This window comes from Lacerta agilis, chromosome 12 (genome assembly GCF_009819535.1).
Source record: "Lacerta agilis isolate rLacAgi1 chromosome 12, rLacAgi1.pri, whole genome shotgun sequence".
Lineage (NCBI taxonomy): Eukaryota > Metazoa > Chordata > Lepidosauria > Squamata > Lacertidae > Lacerta > Lacerta agilis.
Window position 1 is genome coordinate 19,567,010 of NC_046323.1, and position 25,306 is coordinate 19,592,315.

Below are 25,306 nucleotides of genomic sequence, written 5' to 3' on the forward strand. Positions count from 1 at the left end.
GCTTTGGATTGAACTTTTTATGTATTGGCACCAGAATAAGTAATTGTATTGCTTTTTCTACCCTTCTGTAGTAGTATGTGTGAGGCAGCTTCAAGGCTGCTACCTCTGCTTCACTGTATTGCAATTACGTTGTGACTGCTCACATTTCAGCTTCTTCTTTTTAACCTTGGGCTTATTCATGCATAAAGTTTATTTTGCCATGACTACTTGCACACAATAATTTCCATACAGATGCAACTGTGTTGAAATAGCCAGTAATCTAACGTGTAGATTAAAAATGATCCAGCATTTTAAAGTCCGATAGATTTCAGTGGCAAAGTTAAACAGATGCTTAACTCTTTCCCAATAAGATTAGTGAGGTTGAAAGTTCCTGAAGGAAAGGCCGGGGGGGCTGAACAGCCTTTCCTCTTTTTTCTGCTGCCTCAGTCATTTATAGTCTTTATTAGAGCTAGGACAGTTGAATGCTTGATAGGAAGATTGGGACTTGACCTTTCTCTATAAATCTATTGGAGATGCCAGTTGTCATCTCATAATAAACAAAAGCAATTGTGTGTGTCCGATTGTGATTTGCAGAGAGATAGCTTTACAATAGGGCAGGGGAAAGGGGTGAATTAATTTAGAATTTTACAAAAGGCCAATTATTTATATGATCAACGCATTATGTTTCCTTTATACGAGACCAGGGAACGATCAAAATTCAGAACCACTGTAATATTTACAATTAGGGCTGGCAACACGCAAGGGAGAAATCAGCTTCAAATGTTTTACTTGCTGGATTTAAATTTAGAGGGATTTGCATATTCTTTGCATATTGCATCAGTATAGATGTTGAGTAGAGGAAGTTTCAGCAGGATGTTGCTTTTCCTCTCTTGGTAGTACAGTTGTCACAAAAGCTACGCCTAGTAGCATTCTCTTCTTTGCAAATTTTAATAGAGAGGGCTCTGGTGCCTTATAAGGTGGAATGGAAAGAGAGAGTTTGCTTATTCTAAAACTGCTGTTGAAATGAAAGGAAGGACAACTGATTTATCTCTCTTCCATGATTTGGTTCCAGACACCCCTTCTTTCACTGCTCACTACTTTACCACTTCCCATCAGCCACACAAATTTCAGTCTTTCATCACCTGCCTTGCAAACACAGAGAGCCGGTGTGGTGTGGTGGTTAGAGTGTCAGACTAGGACCTGGGAGACCAGGGTTCAAGTCCCACTCAGCCACAAAGCTCACTGGGTGACCTTGGGCCAGTCACTGCCTCTCGACCTTACGTACTTCTCAAGATTGTTGTGTGGATTAAATGTGGAGGGGAAAGAACCATGTATGCCAGCTTGAGCTCCTTGGAGGAAAACGTAGGATAGAAATGCAATCATTCAATCAATAAAAGATAGCAGAAATTCATTTTGTGATTCTTACACAGGACATTATCCCCCCCAATGGATAGCTAAAGGGAGGCACACACATGTACCCATAAAGCTTGTAGACCTGTTTAAAACATAGTATCAGAAGGGTTTGCTTACTTTAGTGCATGATGGAAATAACTTTCATCCTACTAGAAGATACTCATCAGGAAAAAATGTTCCAAGAAGCCATATGTTACTGGGTGTAAGGTTGTTAACTTTCAAAGCTACTGGAAGTATAATTCTGTCATATTCCATTTATTCAGTAGCAGCAGCAGATGGGAGAAAACATGCTTCATATCACTATGAGTTTTCCTAAACCGAAACTGGCAGAGGAAGGAGTGGGGAGATATTTCACCTCTGAAAATAGCAGCGTCAGAAAAAAAAGCTAGCATGTTGCAAAGGATGCTGCAGGGAGATATATCTATATATGGCTTGAGAAACTTAATTACATATAAATTTAGAGATTTCATTTTAAAATGTGTAATGGAGTTATTTTAAGATAGATTTTTTTGCAATGCTGTAGTTAAGAGTCAAGACTTATTAATGGTTTGCGCTTTGCAAGTCACCAAGAGCCACTTCTCATGTGACATTTTTTCTGCACAGAGATAATTGAAATGTACAGGATCATTGTAAAGAATGTGCGTTTGCTAATGTGTCGGAAACCGACAGCACAACTTTGGCAGGAGGGAGAATTGCATATGCTCTGAATGGCTTCGGTCCTGTGCATGCTTATGATAGGGGACACCTTGACCCTATAAACCCACTCATCCTTTATAATCTGTAGGAGAGACCCTGCTTAAAGAGTTCCCAACTAGGACCCCCTTTATATGTGCCTTTACTGGTGTGTACCTTTACACGGGAACGATGGTGGAGGCAACGGCAGCCACGCCTGTAAAGGTATGTGCAGCTGTGATGATGGATGTAATAGGCATGGTATTTGAAAATGGATTTTCTGACATGCTTGCCTGTTCAAAATTCTTTTGTTTCATAGGCTGTGGGCGATTCGAGTGGAAACTCTGCCGACAGGCACACAGATGACTATATTCTACTTTCCAAAGAGGAGGGAGGGAATGTTTGTCCTGCTCCAGAGCATGTGCAGACTGTGCCAACCTGCAAGGATGTGACCACCAGGAGTGAGGTCCCATGTCACTCTTCTTTAGGCTTTTCTGATCCATTGATGGGTTCCATATCTGCCTCTTCTAGTAACCTCAGTTCCAGCCCTGATGACGACAGCAGCAGCAACAGCAAGGATTCTGATTTCACCATTGTTAGCCCCTTGGAAATTTAAGTCAGCCTGTGAGGTCAGCTGTGGCACATTGGCATGTGCATCTGACACTTAATAAGACTGGGAAACTCATAAAACCAGAGCACAGATGTGGTAAAGGCAGTCCTTTTTGAGCAAGGAAATCAAGACAACAATTATGTAATGATTGCCTTTAAAACATGCACATGTGAATCTCAAGATCTAATGTATACTAAAGGTACTCATAGGTTTACTTTGTTAGCAACTTCTTGGAATATTGAAGTAGTAGCTCATAGTCACTCATCATGTAGAATAACATGAAGTATATAATCTTGTGGGTAGACAGGTGAGCATCTTTTCCAAATGTGGGGAAAACAAATGAGCATCAGCTTGGATCCTGGCAGATTGATTTGGTCTCAGGAGAGAGCGGGGGTACTCTTCCTCAAAACATGGCAGCTAGAAAATCTGAAAAGTAAAGGTTTCAGAATTGCACCCTGATTGCATCTCAGGCACTAAGACAATTGGCTGGCCTCCTTGTTGAATTTACATACAGCAGAAACTACTAACTGCTGTTCCTATCATGCAAAAATTTCCTCATAAAGTAATACAAATTAGGGTGCACATTAGTTGCTTTGAAACATTTAGACTTTAGTCTCCACTAGATATAAACTTGTCTCCCAATGAATAAATTGTATTGTTGTATATTATAGCCTGGAACATACTTTTATAGCTATTTCAGGACATCCATAATCCCCTTAGCCCAGGACCAAGGCTCATTGTAGGGTCATAATGCAGCAGTGTTCCTTAGCCATGTAGAAACAGTTCCCTGGTACTCATTTTTTAAATTTAATTTAATATGAGTGCACATGATTATGTATACATCACCACATAGTTCCCACAAAGGGCAACAAGATTCCTCATGCTTTTTTTATACCAAGGATGTCATGTTTCACTCTAGCGCAAATTTCTTTCACAATCTTAAGAGTAAGCTAAAATATTTCCCAACGCTGATTCTGGCCTTGGGATCAACTGATATGTCAGTGCCCATAACTAGTGCATAGTAAATAATGCTGATGGAGTAGTGGCTATGTTCCTTTCTAGCTTTTAAGACTGTAAGTTCTCAAAGTAGCTCTTCCTCTGAATCTCACACCCAGCATGGCCAATTTGAGAATAACCAGATGGTAACTGCAGAGAAGAGCTAAAAATCAGGGAAGCACAGGTCTGAGCGATTTTCCCATGGACCTGCTCCTTTCCCAGGGAAAACTCACCCTTCAGCTCTAAATCAGAACAAACAGCAATCAATGGAAAACCCAATTGCTGTTTTCTCCAGTTGAGCGCTAAAGAGTGGTTTTCCCCAGGAAAAAGCAGCAGGACAATAGGAAGTATCCATAAGCCCAGAGACATATTCTGTTCTCAAAAGGCATCTTCCTTTCCCAGGCAGCCAGTGCTAAACAGTATATGCAGCATTGCTCTAGATAACACTGACTAATGTCACTAAGCCAGGGGGAGAATTTGGGTTTATTGAAATTAATAGCCCCAAGTGTCTAACCTGTTGGGGATCTTTCACCTTAGCAATACATTGGTGTTGAACAGACTGAATTTCAGAAAGCTTCTGGTTTGCAGGTTGAACACCATAAAACTCAAGGGATGGGTGGGTGCTTGGGTGTCCAGATATGCCCACCCATGCATTTCTGTATGCAAATATGTCATGACAGGGTTTCTCCAGATCTCATCAAGAGAGAGCCAATGGTTTGATGATGTCAGCCTCCAAAAAGACCTAATTAGCCCACTAATCTGGTCTCTCTTTTTAACTGCATTTGGAAAGAAAACCTCTTAGCCGTGAAATGTGTAACCCATTAGAGAAGGAGTTTTTACTAAGGGTGTTGTGCTTCATTATATATAATTATCTCTAGGGCCCTTGGAGCTAACAAACAAACAAAAGTTGCTAATATTAATGCAGCATATTCCCCCCCCCCCAAAAAAAAGCCTGTTCTGTAGAAAGATGCTGGTGAAAGATATTTTCAAAGATTTATCTCAAAGTAAGACACTTTGCTTGTATGCTTTAGTTTTCTTTTCCAGACACACACACAGAGAGCATAACCACCACCATGTAATGAAGTCGCATGGTAAGTGATAGGGCATGAAGATGTCAATGGTGATTAATTGCAGTTGTAACTTACATTAAGAATACTTCTATCCCTCCGTCTGCAGCATGAGTCATGCTAAACCAAATTGCAACCTGACCCCAAAGCATAAGTGTTACATAACGGATAGCTCTCCTGAGAATATTGCCCCTGTCATTTTGTACAGGGGATTGTGGGGTTGGGAGATGCGAGCGGTGGGAAATTATTAGATCATATTTTGCCCTGAAGTGAATGGAATAAGATTGTTGGGTGAGTTTGCTCTCCCAGAGGTCAGTTGAGCTAGCAATACAGTGGTACTTTCCCCTCGTTTTGTATTCATGAATGTTCTGGGCAGATGACCCAAATTAACAGGTAATAGCTATTGAACAGTGGCAGGTTCACATTTACATATTCAGACACTGTCAAGTAATTCTTCACAAGATGATGCCCTTGTGCCTTGTAGAAGTGGGAGTAATACTGAGAGGTTGTGTAAAGAGCTTAATAACAAATACAGTTTGTGAGGTCACATTGCTGTTCTTCTGCATGCAAGACCTAAAACATACTGTGGTTATGCAAGGTTTCTGTGCCAGCTTAAATCTAGCACTCCTCATTTAAACTTACACAGTAAACCACCTCAGGATTCAGCCTTTATGGCCTGTGCAGGCTTTTTTAAAATATAATTTCCTTTGAATTTGTAAGGATGACAAAAAAGGATTACATAGCTGGTGATTAATTTTGATCCTTTAAACATGACTAACCTTTCTGTTTAAATTTGTTTTTGTTATAAAATAGGGGAAAGTGCCATTTGGAGCAAACTGCTATTTAAAAGTAGGAAACCAAGTAAGAGAGAAACTGGAGTATGGTATATCATCTTTCATCATGTGGGGGTGGGGGGAGTTCATGGAGGGTTTTGTAATTTTGTTATGATTGACCCTTGCTGTCTACAGATAATTCAGGGATCATATTATTTTTCTTGTCAGAGCTGTCTTAGTGCCATGAAACAATACAATTTATTTTATTTTTTGCTATTATCTTGCTGGGATTTTTTTTAAAAAAAAACAACAACATGTTTGCTATAGTTAGTATAACTTTACTTCCTCAATGCCTGTAATTATCTCTGGTTTCAGAAAATAAACAGTGCTTTACGGATGGACAGCAATGAAACCTAGGTAACTCCATTAGAGGAGTCAAAATTGGTAACCCTATGACACAGTCTATCTCAATGCTATACTGGAATTTGCTTTTTTGATAATTCTGGAAGTGCTTGGCTTTGTATGCATGTCGATCCAGAATGCCTGCCATAATATTAGGTCATAATAATCCCGTATTGCCTTACATTTGGATTCCTAGATGGTACTTTCCACTTTAAAGTACCAGTTTATTATGTCTTCTAAAATTAACCTACTCATCTTGTTCATGGGTATCAGTAATCTAATAGAAAATAATATGCAGTATAAATGGCTGCTTAGCACTAATACGTGGAACTCTAAACTGTTCCCCCCCCCCCAGCCTCTTAGAGTCTCGTCTGATTCTTTTCACATCTTCACCACATGGCTCTTTCAAGTCTGTTGCATATAATGTCCACATTACTGCAGAATGGTTATGACCATATAGTGACTGGATGTTCATTTTTAGCTGTGGAAATTTGTATCTTTCCTCTAGAAGAATGTCTGACGTACTTTATTAAAGAAAGAACTAACAATGCAGACTCTTTGCGTTTGCCCTTGAGTTTTTCTTGCAAAAGTGACAATTATCCTACATCCTCTCCCTTAAAAAAAAAGCAGTTCCCACCTACCTTCTTGGAGTTCAGTCTGCTCAAAAGGTAAGAAAATTAAATTTGATCAAGTACCGTCAAGTTATTGTGCCCCCCGGAAGGCACTGCCTCATGTCCTCCTGTGAGTCAGCAGTTTGTACAAATATGTGTATGCAAATGATAAAGTTAAAGGAATGTTACTGTACACAAAAATATGGAAAGAACAATCCATTCTGGCCCATCTCCATACAAATCCTCATTGTATCGTGTTGAAGAGCAAGAACATAAGGGCAATCAACTAGATAGAAAACATAGTAAATGGTGTAAAACTGGGTGACAATGGAACTTTTAGTTTCTCTTCTCCAACCCTTGCAACCCCTACCCATTTGTTCCAGGGGATTCCCTGAGCCCTGTAGTGTAGACTTCAGGGATGTGCAAGGGAGGAAAGAAGCAGACTCCCTCTACGTTGGATCTCATCCAGTATATCTTAAGATACAAGTTGTTGAAGCCAGCAGGCGGCAGAGCAACTCAACTATAGCAGCTTTGCCGTTGGGTAGATGTGAAGAAGCACCATTGACCACTGTCTTCCCAATTCAAAGAACTGTAGGGTTGGAAGGGATCATCTAGTCCAAACCCCCTGCAGTGCAGGAATCACAGCTGAAGAATTCTCGACGGATGGTCATCTAACCTCTTGTTTAAAAACCTCCAATGAAGGAGAATCTACCACTTTCCCAGGTAATTGATGTTAAATTATTATTCAAGCTTTACAAACCTGGTTATAAACCTGGTTTCAAATTTTGGTTAACAGAAGAAATATAATTAGTGTAGTGTAAAAGTAATGTTACCACCATGGCCAAAGTACTCTTTGGAAAGAAGCTCATGGAACTCAGGATCTCACAGTACATTCCCAACAACCAAGGTTAGGAGACTGAGACCATGCCATCCAGCCTGGCTTCATAAGGGATCATACTGAGTAATGTGTAACACAGAGGGTGTGTGCATTTTCTACCCTCTTCTATATACACATCCAAGTGAAAAGCATGTTCTAATAATTGTTAAAGACAATCTGCTCCTGGGTGTGATGTCACCACCTGGGTCCCCATGACTCTACCTTCTGCAATGGGAAGGACAAGAATCCAAATAAGCCTATTTCTGGAAGATTGGGTCGCCAAACTATTTCTCAGGCCTGTTTTCTGAACTGAGCAATCCGTGTAAAGATTTTGCTGCCTGAGATTATTGGTTTTCTTCTTCCTTCCTCCTTCCTTTTTCCTTTTGTGTCTTGCCTTTTTAAAATTGGAAGCTTGGAGGCAGGGACTGTGTTATTTCTGTTGATCTATTAGCTGCCCTGAGAGTTTTTTCTGCCTGAAAAGTGGCAGATAAATGCTTTGAAGGTATGAATAAATAAATAAAAATAGATTATTGTTTTCTCAGATTGATTAATGCAGAATACTAGGGCACGGTGCAGAGTCCCTTGTGTTGCACTTTGCAAACCACCTGAGCTCTAAATTAAAGACTTCTCATAGCTTCCTTCTAATGTAGGCCTGGTGCAATGCAGTAACAACTGTTGGTTTCAGTGCTCCTCTGAAAACAATGGGCTGCTTAAATGGTGGCACAGCCACATTGGTCAGCTTCCTGGCTTTTGAATGTCAGAGTTTTTAAAAGACTACTTTTACTGTTCTTCTGTGCGGGGCTCTCAAGTGTATACTTATGACAGTGATTAAACATGAAAGGTGTAATTTCGGAAACCAAACCTGCCTCCGTGCAGGATAGTAATCATCCTGCCTACCACAGTATGCTGTTCTCTGGAGGACAATCATCAGGGCTGTTAACTCTCTCATTGTACTTGCTAGCTAAAATTAGGGCCAAACTACACATTATGCAGGAGATCAATGACTGGATCACCTTTTCTTCCTTCTTCCCTCCCTATTAAAATACAGCAATGGAAGCCTGCCTGGGTTTCTTGTGGGGTGTATGTGTTAGCAACAGCAAGTCAGGGGCAGTTAGCCCTTTGCTCATCTCCTTCAGGGTTCTCCCCTTCAAAATCCCTTGCCTAGGCTCTTGCTTTTCTGAGCAAACAGCAACTGGAGGGCTGCTCTTGTCTGGAAAAACAGCAGAGGTGGAAGGGAAAAAAATTAACACCTCTTTCCACACCACTGTTCCAAAGAAACCAGCACTACCCCACAGTGGGTACACTCCAGTGGAAAAGAGGTTGGGATACTCAGACACAAATCTCCTGTGTAACATGTAGCCTGGCCCTTCGAGGCAAGTGGAAGTCTCTGAGTAGGAAGTGCCTATTGAATTGCATGTTGTCTACAATAAATTCTAGTGGCACCAACATGTAACATGATAGATGGTCCCAATAACACTTGATCCCGATGCAAGGAGGACAGGGACACCAACTGCTTCAGCTTATCTAGGGCAGTGGCTGAATTAGAAATGCACATGTTCTACTCCTCAGGTATGGCAGCCTACTCTGGAATGGCAGTGCCCTGCCAGCAGGTGGCACTGGCACGGTGGACTGGCACCAGATTCTCTCTCTTGCTTACACCTCCAAATCGCAAGTTGAGTTTTGTGGAAGTTCACTGCTAGTGATTTTGTTACTTGATACCTTAAGGGACGCGGGTGGCGCTGTGAGTTAAAACAAAGAGCCTAGGGCTTGCCGATCAGAAGGTCGGCGGTTCAAATCCCCATGACGGGGTGAGCTCCTGTTGCTCAGTCCCTGCTCCTGCCAACCAGTAGTTCAAAAGCATGAAGTGCAAGTAGATAAATAGGTACTGCTCCGGCGGGAAGGTAAATGGTGTTTCCGTGCACTGCTCTGGTTCACCAGAAGTGGCTTAGTCATGCTAACCACATGACCCAGAAGCTGTACGCCAGCTCCCTCGGCCAGTAAAGCGAGATGAGCGCTGCAACCCCAGAGTCATCCACGACTGGACCTAACAGTCAGGGGTCCCTTTACCTTTACCTTAATGTAAAACACATTGTTGGGTTGTGAAGTATATATCCTAGAGCCAGTGCTGCTGGCACTGCAACTGAAACACAACGGTGCAAAAGGCTTGCAATCTCTTCTTACAATCTGTGTTCTACCCATGATCATGGGAGTGGGTGGAATGACCACAAGGCCTGACAGTGATTCCTTGGAGGAATCTGCCTTATACCAGGTAAGGCCATCAGTCTCACCCACTATTGTCAACCCTGACTGGCAGCAGCTTTCCAGGGTCCCACTTTCCCCAAACCTATTAAACTCTTGCCCACCTTTTGAGAAGGAGGTGGGACAGCTCTAGGATACTGCCAGTGCCCTCACGCCTCCTTCCCAAAGCCCAGCACCTCACTTACCCAGCTTTGGGATGGCACTGCGAGGGCTGGTGTGTTTGTGTCAAATCTAGGCTTCACTCCCACTCACAGGCACCTGCACACCACAAGGCAGTGTGTGGCCTGTGGCTTCCACAGTAGCAGCCCACTTGGTATGAAAAGTTGGACCACCCTGCTTTGGGCCATGTCCAGAAAGATGCTAGAGAACGGAAGGTGGCAGGTGTGCCTGGATCACTGGTGTTTGATTTAACTGAGTGCCAGGCTCCTGAACCCCTTTAAATGTGTAAAGGGGGTGGGGGGAGAGAAAAGGGTGTCTGGTTTTCCTTTGGCCCTGTTTCCTGCTTTACATCAGTCACTATTGCATGCCTCTGGTACTAGTTTGAGGGATCCCCAGGCTTTAAGACTCTGGATTCAGACCCTGAATTCCGGTCTCAGCAAGGCCACTGACTACAACCGAGCTATGATCCTCCCCATCATAAACAATCTGCTCAGTTGTTGGTAATAATGTTACATCAAGCCCAAATCCACATGCAGACATTCAAAATAGTGTGAGCACTTCCCATACCCTTTTGCTGGGCAAGAAGGAGGGCTGTTTTCACAACAGATAAATGATGGCCCAGGAAATTAATTTTCTCCCACTTCCTATAGCACTGCAAATCAGGCTCTTTCTTTTGAGTTTTGTCTGACAACCATCCCCATGGCTCCCAGGAGCTCTTCATATCATCTTTGCACACCATGTGGCAGATTTATTGTATTGCAAATCTTGGCAAAACACATGGGTAGAGATTTAATAATGCCAGCATGACAGCAAACACATTGGGTGCATTTTGCTGTAGCTGTAAATTTAATTTGCATGTGTGTCCAGACTTGGCGCCTTTGTTATCTGACAAGAGTTAGGCTCTGTTGTGGATAACATCATTATTGAGAAATCAGTTCAGTTTATAAGCTGAACACACTGCAAAGTTTCAACTGATGGCAAGGTTTCTTGGGCTTGAAAATTGAATCGGGCCACTCTGGAGAGGAAGAAAAAATATCAAGAAATGGGTTAAAAACCAAATTATTGCCACACACGTGCAACAAATGTATGAAATTATGGAGAAAAACCAAGAGATGTCTTTGAAAGTATTTAAAATAAGGGAGGAAAGTGAGAGCAAGTGTGGTGTAGGAGTGTCAGACTAGGACCTGGCAAACCAGGGTTCAAATCCCCACTCAGCCATGAAGCTCACTGGGTGATTTTGGGCTCATCACTACCTCGCAAACTAACCTACCTCAGAGGGTTGTTGTAAGGATCAAAAGAGGAAAGAGAGAACTATGGAAGCCACTAAACCTATTGGACAAAAATGTGGTGTGTGTGTGTGTGTGTGTGTGGGTGGGTGTGTGTGTGTAGATAAATACGTTGAGCTTCAGGAGAGGAGAGTGTTCTGCTTAAAGACATTGCTGATGTTTCAGTTTACCGTTTGTGTAGTCTTTGAACTGCTCTGTGTTGCATGTGACCTACTCAATGGATCTTCTTGCTAAGAAGCAAATACATTGCCTTAGCTTACCCCAAGCATCAGGCCATTGGCTTGATTTCATTATCTTCTTGAGGCAGACAATGTTTGGTGTACCAAAGTCTTGACAGTTTAGCGCCTCCCAAATTGCCCATGAGAGAATGAGCTGTCTACACTCCCCTGAACAAATTATTTTTCATCATGATCAGGGCTAATTCCTCAGCATGCCCAAAGCAAAGCAGTCCATGACTCAAGCAGAGCTATTGACCCATGCTGAGCTGGTGGTTTCTCATTTATTTTGAGACTCTACTGGAGTCTCCTTCAACAAGAGAACTGAAATTGGCCATGTCCCTAGTCTGACCTTACTCATGCATGGCTTGCAAGTATGTACATTTGCCCCCTTCACCCACCATTTACCTCTTTTTTTCTTCTGGAAAGATTAGGAGTGATACATGGTGTTCCCAGAAGGCCATATTTGATCTTTGTTTCCTGCTATGAAGATTAGGAAGCAGCTTAAACTGAGACAAAACAATTGATGGTTTCTAAAAACAGCCAGCTTGGAAGTCAGCCCAAGAGAGCCCTACCTGCTGAGATCAGATGTGGGTGCACACATTAACAGTTATTAAGGACATTTTGAAATTTAAGTTCCCGCTATTTGAAGGTTAAGGCTTACTGTTAACATTTTATCTTGAGCGGGACCCACTCAGAAAAAGCTCTGCTGATAGGAACTTAGGTTGACGCCCATGGTTTCATACTGAAGCCCGTTAAGCACATTTCTATGCAACAGGCACAAATCAATAAGTTAAAACTATCATCACTACTGCTGGGAAAAATGCGGTCAGTTGTATTTTCCATGTCATCCAACTAAAATAGATGGCACTTCAGATATAACTGTGTTCAGCAGCTGAACCACTGAGTGCTATATGGATTTGGCTCCTCCTACATGAACTTGCCTGTCTTTCAATCATGTTTGTCACTGGGGGCTCTGTTCTGTGTCCTGTAATCGGTAGGGACCTGGGGCAGAGCCTTATCAGTAGGAACACCCCAACTGCGCAACAAGGAAGTTAGACTGCCCCCTTTTTGTTGCATGTCAAGGGGGTGGTAAATATATTTTTGTTCCCCAAGGCTTTTACAAGCATTGCAATTTTTTGCTTTCTCTATGGCTTGAACATCTCTTCTTTCTTTTTTAAGTATTGGTGTGGTTTTCTTTTTTACCCATTAACGTTTTTATCACGTTTTCAAGAAGTATTGTTACAGTTGCATAGTTACAGACACAGCTGTGAACCATTGTATTCAATCACTGTAATAAAAGAATGAAACCTGTGGGGCTTTTTTTTAAAGCCCAAATGAGAAATGGAAATGTTTTATACCTACTCAATCAATCAAGCTTGCTTTCTTAAAAGCAATGCACTGAGATCTGCAACAAAAAATGTTGTAGTGTGGACTGCTGCTGTTCAGAATGTCAGCCAGGTACCCTTTCCCAGGATATTCCATTCCTCCTCTCCCTCTGCTCACCCACCCAGTAGTCAGCGTTTCATGGCTACTGATCCCACCCAGTTTTCAATGAGCAGGGATGGGGAGGAGGAAATCCCACATAGAATTTATTTCTAAAGATCATTGTGTTTCTGCAAGCCTTAGTGTGTGTGTGTGTGTGTGCGCGCGCGCATGGATGACCCATGTTGACTCCATACTCAAAATCTTGAGTTTGCTATTGGTATATAGGATTAATTTTCTGAATATGTCTGTTCCACTTAGGGAGCTCTCCTAACTCCTGCTCCGGGAAGGCAGGGTGGGCAGGTTTGAATTTGGCAAAGATGTCTCTCTCCCCGCAGTACCCCCACCCCAAGCTCATCCAGCTCCACAGAAGCACCTGCTGTGCCCACTGAAGGTGTGGGTGCCATGGGAGCTGGTGGTGTTGGTGTTTCTGCTGGCAGTAGCAAAATGGTGTGGAGTGGAGCAAGTCTGTCGCGGGATCTGCTGGATCCTAGGCTGGCCCAGACCATGCCTCTGCTATGCTTCCTTGGAGAAGCAGGGGGGGGGGAGAGAAACACCACCCTTCTCTGCCACTCTGATCAGCCCCAAGTTAGGATTGCTCTGCCCAGCATCTTTTTAAATCTTCCTTCCCCTCCTCCTCTTAATTTAGCTCAATCACAGTTGTGTATTACATTTTTTATTCTTCCTTCTCTCTCTCTCTCTCTCTCTCTCTCTCTCTCTCTTTCTCTCTTTTAAAGGCACCTACTGGCTGGTTGTTGTTAGTTGTTTTTTTTTGTTTGTTTGTTTTGCAAAACGGCAACAGACGAGGCATAATAATGAATTAATACCTTGACACAAATCACAGACTTTCAGCCCTGAAAAGAAACATTCACATGTTGTCCTGACCTCAGTCAGACTACAAATATAGCCAGAATTGCTGGTTACCAAGGCAGTTAAATCTTTAGTTAATGAAAACAAACAGAGGTAGTAATAAGCATGCTGGCACTCAGAATTGTTTGGAGTATTTATAAATGGCACTTGCTGTTTAGTGGCAGGCATAATCGGGGTAATTATCAAGAGCCTTTGCAGAACTCGGAATGAAAAGTTCTTCTGTTTGGGGAACAAATGTAAGCCAAGCCCTCGTTTCTTCCTGGGCCATAAACATTCAAAGCAGAAAATAGCTGTCATTGCTGCAAAGGCTTGTCCACACAGCAGCTTCTCCTGTAGTTTGTTGGGTGCTGTAGCTCCCTTGGCCAACTGCTGAGGTCCAAGTGTCCTGGGAGGGTCCCACTGCCATTCTGCCAACCAGTTCCCCTGCCCATTGACTTAACTGGCCGCAGCAGCACTAGCAACTGCGTCTGATTTCATTTCCCTACTTGTCTTCAAGTGCCTGATGTAAACCAAGTGAATCTTGCCACACCCTAAGGATTAGTATCCGCTTGTGATGCAGAGCTGGGCTTTTTCTTTGGTGGCACCAGTGCTGTGAAATACACTCTCTCTGAAATAAAACAGTGTTATCATTCTACTGGCTTTTAAAGATACTGTACACCTGTTTGCTTTAGCATTCGTTTCATCTCTTCAGTCTTCTGAGTTGCTTTGATGAAATTGTGTTACTACCTATTTTAACTAGGGTGATTTATATAGAATCATAGACATAGAGCTGGAATGGACCACAAGAGTCATCTAGTCCCAATTCCATGCAATGCAGGCATATTTTGCCAAATGTGGGACTTGAACCGACAACCCTGAGATTAAGAATCCCATGCTCTACCAACTGAGCTATCCCAGGTGTAATTTTTATATTTTGACTGGATTTTTATTGTGCATTTCAATTATGGGTGTTTATATTTTAATGCCTGCACAATTGGTTTTTATACTTGCAAACCGCTTGGAAGCTTATTCTGGCATTAAGTGGTATATAAATTAATAAATAAGACAGTACAGTAACGGCAATCGGTATTGGTGTCAGGTAAGCTTCCCCTGTTTAGGGAAGTTTTTAATGTCTGGTATTTTATTGCTTTTTTATTTTTATTATTATCATTAATTCTGTAGGGAGCAACCCAGAGTGGCTGGGGAAACTCAGCCAGATGGGTGGGGTATAAATAATAAATTGTTGTTTTGTTGTTGTTGTTGTTACAGTGTTGGGCTGAGACAGTGAATAAACCCTCTGCACTCCTTTCTTGCACAAAGGGCAGGCTGTAGCAGGGCTGCACATTTAGCCCCACCAGCCCCATTGTCTGGTTTTCCTTGTCCAAATACAATGGCTAAAGTACCAGCCCCTTCTTGCACATGGTGGTTGTGTGCCATTGGCACATTCACACAACCAACTGCTCTAATTGGGCAGCACCCCCTTACACGTGAGGAGGAGCAAGCACCTTGGCTTGGCTTGGCTTTTGTATGCGGACAACCACATGCAGTTGCTATGAAAGGAAGATCCATTGTTGGGACAGGGTGAAAAGAGTGGCTCCTCTCCAGTCTGCATCCAGGTATGCTCTACATGGAAATAACAAGTGTTTTATGGCTTTAGTTTTTGTGTAATCCTCTCTTTTCTTGAGTGATGCACAAAAGGTGGAGAAAATGGGCCAAGCAGGAAAAAAGGAGGGAGGGGTTATTCAGGGGCTCACTAGTACAAGAAATTTTTTACGCGGCCTGTTTGGGAGTCCAAAGACTCCCCTCTCGAGGAGGATTTCTCATTAGTGAAAAAGCAAAAAAGAAGAGACAACAAAATGCAGAAATGGAGAGATTGTTGAAATCAATCAAGGAAAAGGAAAAAGAATTAAGAGGACATCCCAGATGTGTTAAAATCCAAAAAGAAATCAAATACTTGCAATCCCAATATGCCAATATAATGAATCAGGACATTGAATGGAAAGTGAAAATGATGAAACAAAGAACATTTGAATCGGCTAATAAGTGTGGAAAACTACTAGCTTGGCAATTGAAGAAAAGACAAAAGGCAAATGTCATCAATACTTTGGTAGTAAATGGAAAAAATGTGGAGAAACCGGAGGAAATCAGATGGTGTTTTCAAAGATTCTACAAGCAACTGTACAAGGAGGAGAAGATAGATGAAGCAGAAATAGACCGATTTCTGGAAAAGAACGGATTGCAAAAAGTCCCAGAGGAAAAATTAGTTACTCTCAACCACCCAATATCGACACAGGAGATAGAAGATGCAATAAATAACATGCAATTAGGGAAGGCTCCAGGACCGGATGGATTAACAGCAAAATATTATAAGACATTGAAAGACTGGCTATCGCAGCCGCTAAGAGAAATTTGCAACAAAATACTAGAAGGAGATAGGGCACCAGAGACGTGGAAAGAAGCCTTTATCACACTGATTCCAAAACCAGATACTGATAAGACTCAAATGAAAAATTACCGTCCAATATCCCTTTTGAATGTGGATTATAAAATTTTTGCAAATGTATTGGCTACAAGGCTGAAAAGAGTGTTGAAAGATTATATACACAGAGATCAAGCAGGTTTCTTGCCAGGAAGACAAATTAGTAACAACACGAGAATTATTGTGGACATTTTAGAAAAACTGGAGAGAAACATAAACACAGATGCGGCACTACTGTTTGTTGATGCAGAGAAAGCATTTGATAAAGTTTCTTGGACATTTATGAAAAAGAATCTGGAAAGGATGGGAGTTGGAGAAAAATTCTTGAATGGCATTAAGGCCATCTATACAGAACAAAGAGCTAAAGTAATAGTAAACAGTGTGATATCGGAGGAGTTTGAAGTTGAAAAGGGAACAAGACAAGGGTGCCCTATTTCCCCTTTACTTTTTATTACGGTCCTGGAAGTCCTCCTAAATATGATACGAAAGGACAAACAGATAAAAGGAATTCGTGTGGGAGAGAAAGAATACAAACTACGCGCCTTCGCAGACGATCTGATGTTATCCCTGCAGGAACCGGAAAGCAGTGTCCCCAGAGCCTTGGAAATAATTGAACAATTTGGACTTGTAGCTGGTTTCAAATTAAACAAGCAGAAAACCAAAGTTTTAGGAAAAAATTTGAGTGCAGAACAAATTCAAAGAATACAGGAAGGCACTGGCCTCAATTTTGTCAAAACAGTAAAATATCTAGGTATCAATCTCACAACCAAGAATTTGAACCTGTACAAGGACAATTACGAAAAACTGTGGATGGAAATAAAGAAAGACATGGAGATATGGACAAGATTGAAATTGTCGTTAATGGGAAGAATTGCCGTGATAAAAATGAATGTCCTACCAAGGATGCTGTTTTTATTCCAAGCCATACCAATTTTGGACAAACTGGATTGTTTCAAGAAATGGCAAAAGGACTTATCAAAGTTTATATGGCAGGGCAAAAAGCCAAGAATCAAGTTTAAGATTCTAACAGACTCTAAAGAGAGAGGAGGCTTTGCCCTGCCGGACTTAAGACTTTACTTTGAAGCAGCGGCCTTTTGCTGGCTAAAGGATTGGTTTAAACTAGAGAACGTTGATGTATTGGACTTGGAAGGACATGATAATATGTTTGGCTGGCATGCATACCTTTGGTATGACAAGGTTAAGATCCACAGAACTTTTAAGTCTCATATAGTTAGAAAATCCTTGTATCAGGTCTGGATTAGATATAAAGACTTGTTAGAGAGAAAGACCCCTAGATGGATTTCTCCAGTGGAGGCCAAAGCCTATAAGAGACCGAACATGTCTGCAAACTGGTTAAGATATATGGACATATTGCAGCAGGAAGGGGACTCTTTTAAGCTAAAAAGCTACGATCAAGTGAAAAGCCAGGTCCCCGACTGGCTGCATTATCATCAGGTATATGAAACATTTAAAATGGACAAAAAAGTTGGTTTTCAAGTAGAAAAATCAAAACTGGAAACAGAACTGATAGAATCGAACTTTAAAAACCTTTCCAAAATGTATAATCTTTTGCTAGAGTGGCATACGAAAGATGAACTGGTTAAATCGTCAATGATAGACTGGGCGAAAGATGTAGGACATAATATCATGATGGATGACTGGGAGAGATTGTGGCAAAAAGGTATTAAATTCACTGCTTGTCATAGTTTAAGAGAAAATATAATGAAAATGGTTTACAGATGGTATTTGACACCAGTTAAGATAGCTAGGATGAATACCAAAATGTCAGATGTATGTTGGAAATGTAAACATGCGAAAGGTACCTTTTTTCATATGTGGTGGTTGTGCCCAGCGGTAAATGCTTTCTGGGACAAGATTTATAATGAACTCAAGAAGGTAATGAAGGTTACCTTTTGTAAGAAACCAGAGGCATTTCTTCTGAGCATAACTAATGAAGAGATACCCAGTCAGGATAGAGTGTTTTTTATGTATGCCACAACAGCAGCTAGAATCTTATTGGCAAGAACATGGAAAGGCGAAGAGATACCAACGGTGGAAGAATGGCAGATGAAGATGATGGAGTATATGGAACTCGCAGAACTGACCGCCAGAATCCGAGACCAGAGGGAGGAGAAGGTGTCACGGGACTGGAAGAAATTTAAAGACTATCTAGTTAAATCAGTAAAATTGAATATTTGAGCAGAATTAAATAGAATAGCGGCTTTAGCAGGTTTATGTTAGATAAAATTGTTAGCAAGATATTTTTGTGTGAAAGATTTATTTGTTAGAAAATATGTTAAGATTTGGTGATTAAGTTAAGATATGATTAAGTAAAGTAAAGCACATTAAAAATTGAGCAAATGTGAATAGAATAAGATACAAAGCTACCTAGAAGATATATATGATTTTGAAGACAGTGGAGGGAATGGGGGAAGTCCCCTAAAACAGAGAAGATAGTAACAAGAAAAGTAAGAGGATAAGTGTTAGTTTAAAGGTTTGTATATGTTTCTTTTTATTGTAATTGTTTGATTGTGTTTTTGTGCTGTGTTTATGTATTGTATTTCTGTATTGTTAATGTTGGTGTTTATGCTATGTTTTCCTTTTGTCTTAATAGAAAATAATAAAATCTTATAAAAAAAAAAAACAAAGACTCCCCTCTCGAGAGCTTGAAAAACCTGAGAATTCTACAAACCTAGCCAACTGCAGAAACAGCTTGGAATAATATCAGCTCAAAACAGATTTCTCTTTCTCTGCATCTAAGGTGAGCCTTTGCAATGACCCTTCGGGGCTGCATTGTTTAGACTCCCCTTGCTAGTCCCTGGTTTGCCAATTGGAGTAGCAGGGATCTCTCGCAGTGTGAATAGCAGGTGTCAGATATGCTGAATCCGGTTAATTAATGCATTTTTTGCCCTTTGAGTCATACTGTACAAGTATGTTTTGTTTACCCCTTTTTCTCAGTGCTACCATATATGCTGCGTAGATTACTCATATGGTGAGAGCATCTGGGGATCTGTGTTGTGTGGTACAGGGAACGGGAATGAACCCGGACTCTCTGCCTCCCTAACAAACAACTGATGCTGATAAAGCACCATTTCAGCTGTCCATCTACATTGGTCCATGTAGCTCAGTATTGTCCACACTGACTGGCAGCAGCTCTCCAGGTTTTTCAGGCAGGGTCCCCCCCCCATCCTACCTGGAGATACCAGAGATGAAACCTGTGACCTCTGCTGCTGAGCTGTGGCCCTTGGCTGCCTTGCTACCAAATGTGCTCTTTTCCTGGATCAGGACTTGTGTGAATAGTCACAGATATTCACAAACCGTAATCAATGTTTTCTTTTGTATAGGCATTTCCACATCCTGAAGAAGGTGAACTTCCTTTAAGGAATCCATAGCAAATTGCTCAACTTCTGTAAGAGCCAAAATAGCACAAAACCTTTGGAGAACTCTGAGGCTTACAAAAAATAAATAAAATCCTCGCAGTGTTCTGCATCATTGTTTGTATTTGCCTGTCAAACAAATGCTTGCTTCTTTCTATTTTCTTAGCTAAAAGACAGACACAAGTGTAGAAAATGTGAATGATGGTGGGGATGGAAGAGTCACGCTTTAAGAAAAAAGAGACAGTGAGAGACATGAATATTATTAAGACGCTGTTAGGGCCAAATGCAGTGAAATGTACTTCACAGTCACCTGGTTCACAGGCTCAAGAAAAGAGTAGCTAAAGGAAAACAGAAGGAAATGGTTGCAGGGTGAACTGAAATAACCTGAAGATATCAAAACAAGTAGGTATCTTTACTGCTGTTTTTATCTTGACAGTGTTGATTCTACTTATCTGCCTGTCCCCAGCCTGTTCCGCCCCTGCCCATTTTTTAATGCTTTGAAATTCCAACTATATTCTTTTTCTTAATTACTTACATATTATGCTTTCATTCCTGTTAGGTCCCCAGAGCAGTTTATAAAGCACTATTCAGCACCACGTAGCAGCTGGGAGAATCCCACGTAGCAGTGGGCAATTTCTTAAAATATTCAATATAAACCGGGTTAACCAGCCATCTGAACTAAGGCTACCAGACGTCCCCGGTTCCCGGGGATAATCCCCGGATTTGCAAATCTGTCCCCGGACAAATTCCGTGCCCGGAATGTCCCCACATTTGCAAATCTGTGCTCGGGGAACCTGGCAGCGGCAGCCTCAGCAGCCTCCGGAGCCAGCCTGGTAGTGCAGTTGGCTTTGGCTGGCTCCGGGCTGCTGACTGCTGCTGCCGCCGCCACTGCCAAAGGGGAACCAGGGATGTCCGGTGGTTCAGATCTCCTGCCCCCTTCCCCCTTTGTTTTGACTAATGGGGGAGGCTCAGGAGTTGCTGGTGGGCGGTCGTTGCCCAGGAGGGGTGCAAGGCATGCGGTTTCTCTGCCGGGCAAGGTGCAAAGCCCTTCTTTCACACCCTGTGAAACATAAATGCGCAGCCATTGCCCAGTTTTTTAAAAATTCTGCGCATTTATGTTTCACAAGGTGCGAAAGAAAGGCTTTGCACCTTTAGACAATATGCATGTGTGCTTGGGCCCAGGGTCTTTTGCCTCACCATCCCCACTACTGACTCCCTGTTGCTACTTAGCTTCAAAAAAATAAAAAATAAGTGTGCCCAGATTCTCACATCTCACAGAGTGCAGGAATAAATAACTAAATATCTCCTAGTCCTACAGGGCTTTGAAGGTAAGGGTCAGCATCTTGAATTTTACCAGCAAACAAATTCAGAACCAATGCCACTGATCTAATATCAGTGTTTTGTAATATGGCTGAATAAACTGGGTTACCATCGGCAACCTCACCAATGCATATTGCACCAATTGACATTTCCAGACATTTTCGAGGACGACCCTGCTGGCGCACTCTCAGGCTGCTGCGATGGGGAGGACGGAGCAGCCCTGAGGCCAGGTGAGTGGCAGCGGCCAGGAGGAGAGGGAGAGCCCCCACCCAGGTCAGCCAGCCCAACAGCTGCCTGCCTGCCTGCCTGCTCCCCTTTGCTGCAGTCCTGGCGTGGTCTTCCCCATCTTCCTCCCTCCGGCAACGTCTCTGCAGCAAAGGGGTGAGGCTGGGTTGGGCCAGGCGTGCAAGGAGGTGGTGGGCACAAATGCCTTCCTAGCCCAGGCAGGTCAGGCCCACGGGAGGTGAGGGGCCTGCGGAGGATTGGAGCTGGGAGGGGCAGAAGGGAATGGGCGGGGCCTGGCTTAGAGGGGGGAGCTGGGAACTACCACACAGCACCATAAAAAGTGCAGGGGGGGGAAATCGCGAGGGTCAAATAATGAACGCTGTTACGCCCAATCAGAAACAGCCACTGCCCCAGTCAATTGAAAAACAGACCAATCGCTGAACACGATCGCCGGCTACCAGCAAAAAAAAAAAAAAAGTTCCGGGTTTAAGCAGTGGATGTATGCAGTAGCGTGGGGAGGATCAGGAGCGCAAATGGAAAAAACAAACAAAACAACAGCATGGATGTGCCAATGGCGGGTGTGCCAGCAGTGAGGGCTCCACGTGCCCACTCTGCCACGTGTGCCATAGGTTCGCCACCGCTGCAATAGGCCATTAAGGAAACAATGGGAGCGGTTCTGTGCTATGGAGGACCTTGCTTGGACTCAAGCAGAAATCAGGCGTGGCTCTGATTCTCTGACTTCCCAGCCTGCTGCTTTGCTGCCAGCTTCAGGCTCACATAACTCTCAACTCCAGCCTTTGTCTTTATGTTTAGGGAAGCTTTTAGTATTTGATGAATTATTGTATTTAATACTTTGTTGGAAGCCGCCCAGAGTGGCTGGGGAAACTTAGCCAGATGGGTGGGGTATAAAATTATTATTATTATTATTATTATTATTATTATTATTATTATTATTATTATTATTACAGTGGCATTCTCTTTAAGAACAGTCTGGTTTAAGAACGATTTGGTTTACAAACTCTGCAAAACTGGAAATAATGTCTTGGTTTGAGAACTTTACCTCGGTCTAAGAACGGAATCCAAACGGTGGAAAGGCACCGGCGGTGGGAGGCCTCATTAGGGAAAGCGCGCCTTGGTTTAAGAACGGTTTCGGTTTAAGAACAGACTTCCGGAACGGATTAAGTTCGTAAACTGAGGTACCACTGTATTATTATTATTATAACCAGCAGCCAGCTGAGGAAGGGGGACCCACCCATTTCCCATCAAGCATAGAGATGTTCTCTTTGTTTCCTTAGGGGTGGCGTGCAACAATATGACAGTATTTTAAACTGGCAAAATTAATACAGTCATACCTCAGAAGTCGAATGCCTTGCAAGATGAACGTTTTGGCTCCTGAACGCTGCAAACCTGGAAGTGAGTGTTCCGGTTTGCAAACGTTCTTTGGAACCCGAACGTCTGACACAGGTTCAGAAGCTGCGCCTTGGTTTCTGAATGTTTTGGAAGTTTAATGGACTTCTGGAACGGATTCCGTTCGACTTCCGAGGTATGACTGTTTTCCCAAGTAAAGGCTGGAGCTGGCCCAGCAGCTGAGGCTGGAAGAACGCTTTCAATTCTGGTTCAAGCTCAGCGTGGAAGAGCCATGCTTCAGCAGTATTAATAGGAGCCCAGTTTTGAAAGGGCCAATGTGTGGCGGCACCTCATTTGTCTCCCTAGAGAAACATGTGCGTAGGATTTCAAGCCTATAGATGGCAGAGTCTCAGTTCACTACTACCATCTCCCCCATAACCAAATTCTGGAAGCCGTTCAAACACCCAAGCATGGAAATACACATTTACGCACGCTGTCTCAATCTGATTGCTTCCTTTCATGCCTACAGGAGCACCTATTTCAAACTGGCTGGTGTTTTGTCGAGGGACCACGATAATAGGCCGAGCTGCCATTATGTCCTTCTTTGATCACATCATTACCACTCTACAAAAGAAGAAAACATTTCTTTCCAGTGCTCCAGCCTTTGTTGTCTGCTGAAAATGCCTCCGTAGGAGATACTGCCATGGGGTGTTTTACACAGACCGTTTGTTAAGAGAAAATAGAAGGGGATGTTCCTTTGCAGATTCTGACAAGGACAATCCAGCATTTAAGAACCGCATTTGTTCCTCTACGAGTCTCTCACACAAGTGAGATACTTTTTTTCCTCCCCTTTAAAAAGAAGCACCATGATATTAATTAATTTGGACAGAAAATCCTCAGTAAGAACAGGTGGAGTCTTTTAGCCATTTGTATATTAACACTCCTAAGTGATGAATGTTCCTTTCATGTCTGCTCTTTTTAAAGAAACCAAGTCTTCGTCATGCACTTCTGCGACGAGACATAGGAATGCACGCAGAGCCCTGCTGGATCAGACCAAAGGTCCTCCTGCTCCAACATCCTTTTCCCTACAGTGGCTGGTCAAATGCCTTTGGGAAGCTCAAAATTAGGACACAGCGGTTGCTCTCCAGAGCCTGGCGTTCAGTGAAATGAGTGTGCATAAGGTTGCGAATTGCCTTTATGAAGAGTAGGCATTACTCTCCATGAATCTAATTCCCTTTTAAAGCCATCTAAGCAAGTAGCCATGACTAAGCCCGTGTAAGAAACGCCATAAACGAATTAGACAGATTTCCCAGAGGTAACAAGTTAATTCAGAACAATGCCACGTGAGTAATAAAAAAGTCTAGAGAAGACTTTTTTTTCCCCTGAAAAGGAGCCTGCGTATCATTGCGAGCTACTTGAGGCCTTGCTCATTAGCTTGGCCTCTAAATTTAATTGGCAGTCATGGTAAGTTAGCAATGGAAGGTGGTGCCTAGTGGCCAAGGTAAGGGCTGAGGCCCGCATTCTGTCCAGTTGTATTCATGGCAAGTGAGGGAATTAGGGGTGGGTTTAGGGCTTCCCATAAAAGTCGCAGCATACCCTTTTGCTGCTGGTTAGAGAAAAATCAGGTTTGCAGGGGGAGGAAGAAACTCCAAGCCTAATATAGCCGGTGAGGGTACCCGCTTTCTCACCTTCTGCTCAACCTATATATGGGTAGAAAAAATTCCGCGACCCTGAACCAGTGCTGACAAGAAGCATGTCATCTGTAAAAAGCCTTGGACCGGGCGGAGACAAACATCACCATCAAATGAGTGCAATTGATCATGGCATCATAGAGCTGGAAGGGACCCCAAGGGTCATCTAGTCCAACCCCCTGCAATGCAGGAATGCTGCTCACAGCCACCATTGGGTGGACTCAAACCACCAACCTTCTGGTTAGACTCACTGTCCCACCTTTCTACAAGGTATGCATCTTCCTGTGTATCACCTGATGTGTGCTGAAACCCGGCTCCCTAACTGGATTAGAAGAGCCTCCCCTATTCTTCACAAGGGGATTCAATTCCCAGAGTGGTTTAATAATCCTTCTTCCCAGCGAGCTCCGGGACTGCAATTCTGTGAGTGGCATAAGAGTCTCCTAACAACTCCATTAACAAACTGCAGTTCCCAAGATCCTTTGGGAAAGTAATAACTGCAAAGTGACATGAGAGTGCTTTAAATGGATAGTGTAGACGTGACCTAAGTATCCTGTATCCCATGGATTCTGTGAAAGGCTGCACTGACAAGGGGAAGCAAAGAGTACTTACCATTGCATGGATTGCAGAGGTATATAAAGTTACACTCGAGTCCTAGAGGTGGTGTGTGTTTGTTTTAGTATAGCGGTTTTTTCAAGTGTGGCTTTATGGGAGGAAACATGGGGCAGCTATAGTTCCTAATCTGCACCTCCACCATCATAGTCTCCTATGGTTTGGCCCACTTCCAGGTCTGCGGAGGCCTGTGTGCATGCACACAAGCCAAACCATAGGAGACTTATGATGTTGGAGGTGCAGATTGGGAACAAAGTGGGACCTAGGCCAGGCTATGGCCAAATGGGGGGAAAGGGTAGAGAGGGAGAGTCTGCTTAACCCTTTCCCCTCCTGTACTTTTTTTTTTAGCACCAAATTGCCCTCAGGCTGCTTTTTGAACTGTGAGCAGGGAGGGAAATGCACTTGACTCCCGTTGTCTTTTGGAAGGCGTGTGGAATGCAGGGAAAAGAATGTACCATATAGCAAGAATCTTAGAGCTGCTCTCCTGGGACAAGAGAGATGGAATATAAGCAGCTCCCTTTTGAAGACTGGCTTATTGCTCCCGTTTCTCCAGCAGCATTAATGTTGTGCCTCTAACATTAAGAACATGAGCTTTTGTTTGCTGT

General features: G+C 42.8%; 1 protein-coding gene across 11 annotated transcripts in view; it reads left to right on the forward strand.

Annotated features, from left to right (window-relative positions):
• The window catches only part of TBC1D5 (TBC1 domain family member 5), a 289,347-nt gene that overhangs the window by 235,014 nt on the left and 29,027 nt on the right, over positions 1 to 25,306 (forward strand). For 8 of the 11 annotated variants that reach the window (XM_033166086.1, XM_033166093.1, XM_033166092.1 and 5 more), the window contains one exon: positions 2,384 to 5,469. The exons of 2 other annotated variants lie outside the window; for them this stretch is intronic. In XM_033166086.1, coding sequence (XP_033021977.1) covers positions 2,384 to 2,680 — 297 coding nt within the window. In that variant the 3' untranslated portion in view covers positions 2,681 to 5,469. Of the gene's footprint in view, positions 1 to 2,176; positions 2,290 to 2,383; positions 5,470 to 25,306 lie in introns of those variants that run through there. One more of the 11 variants, XM_033166095.1, reaches the window with a different exon arrangement.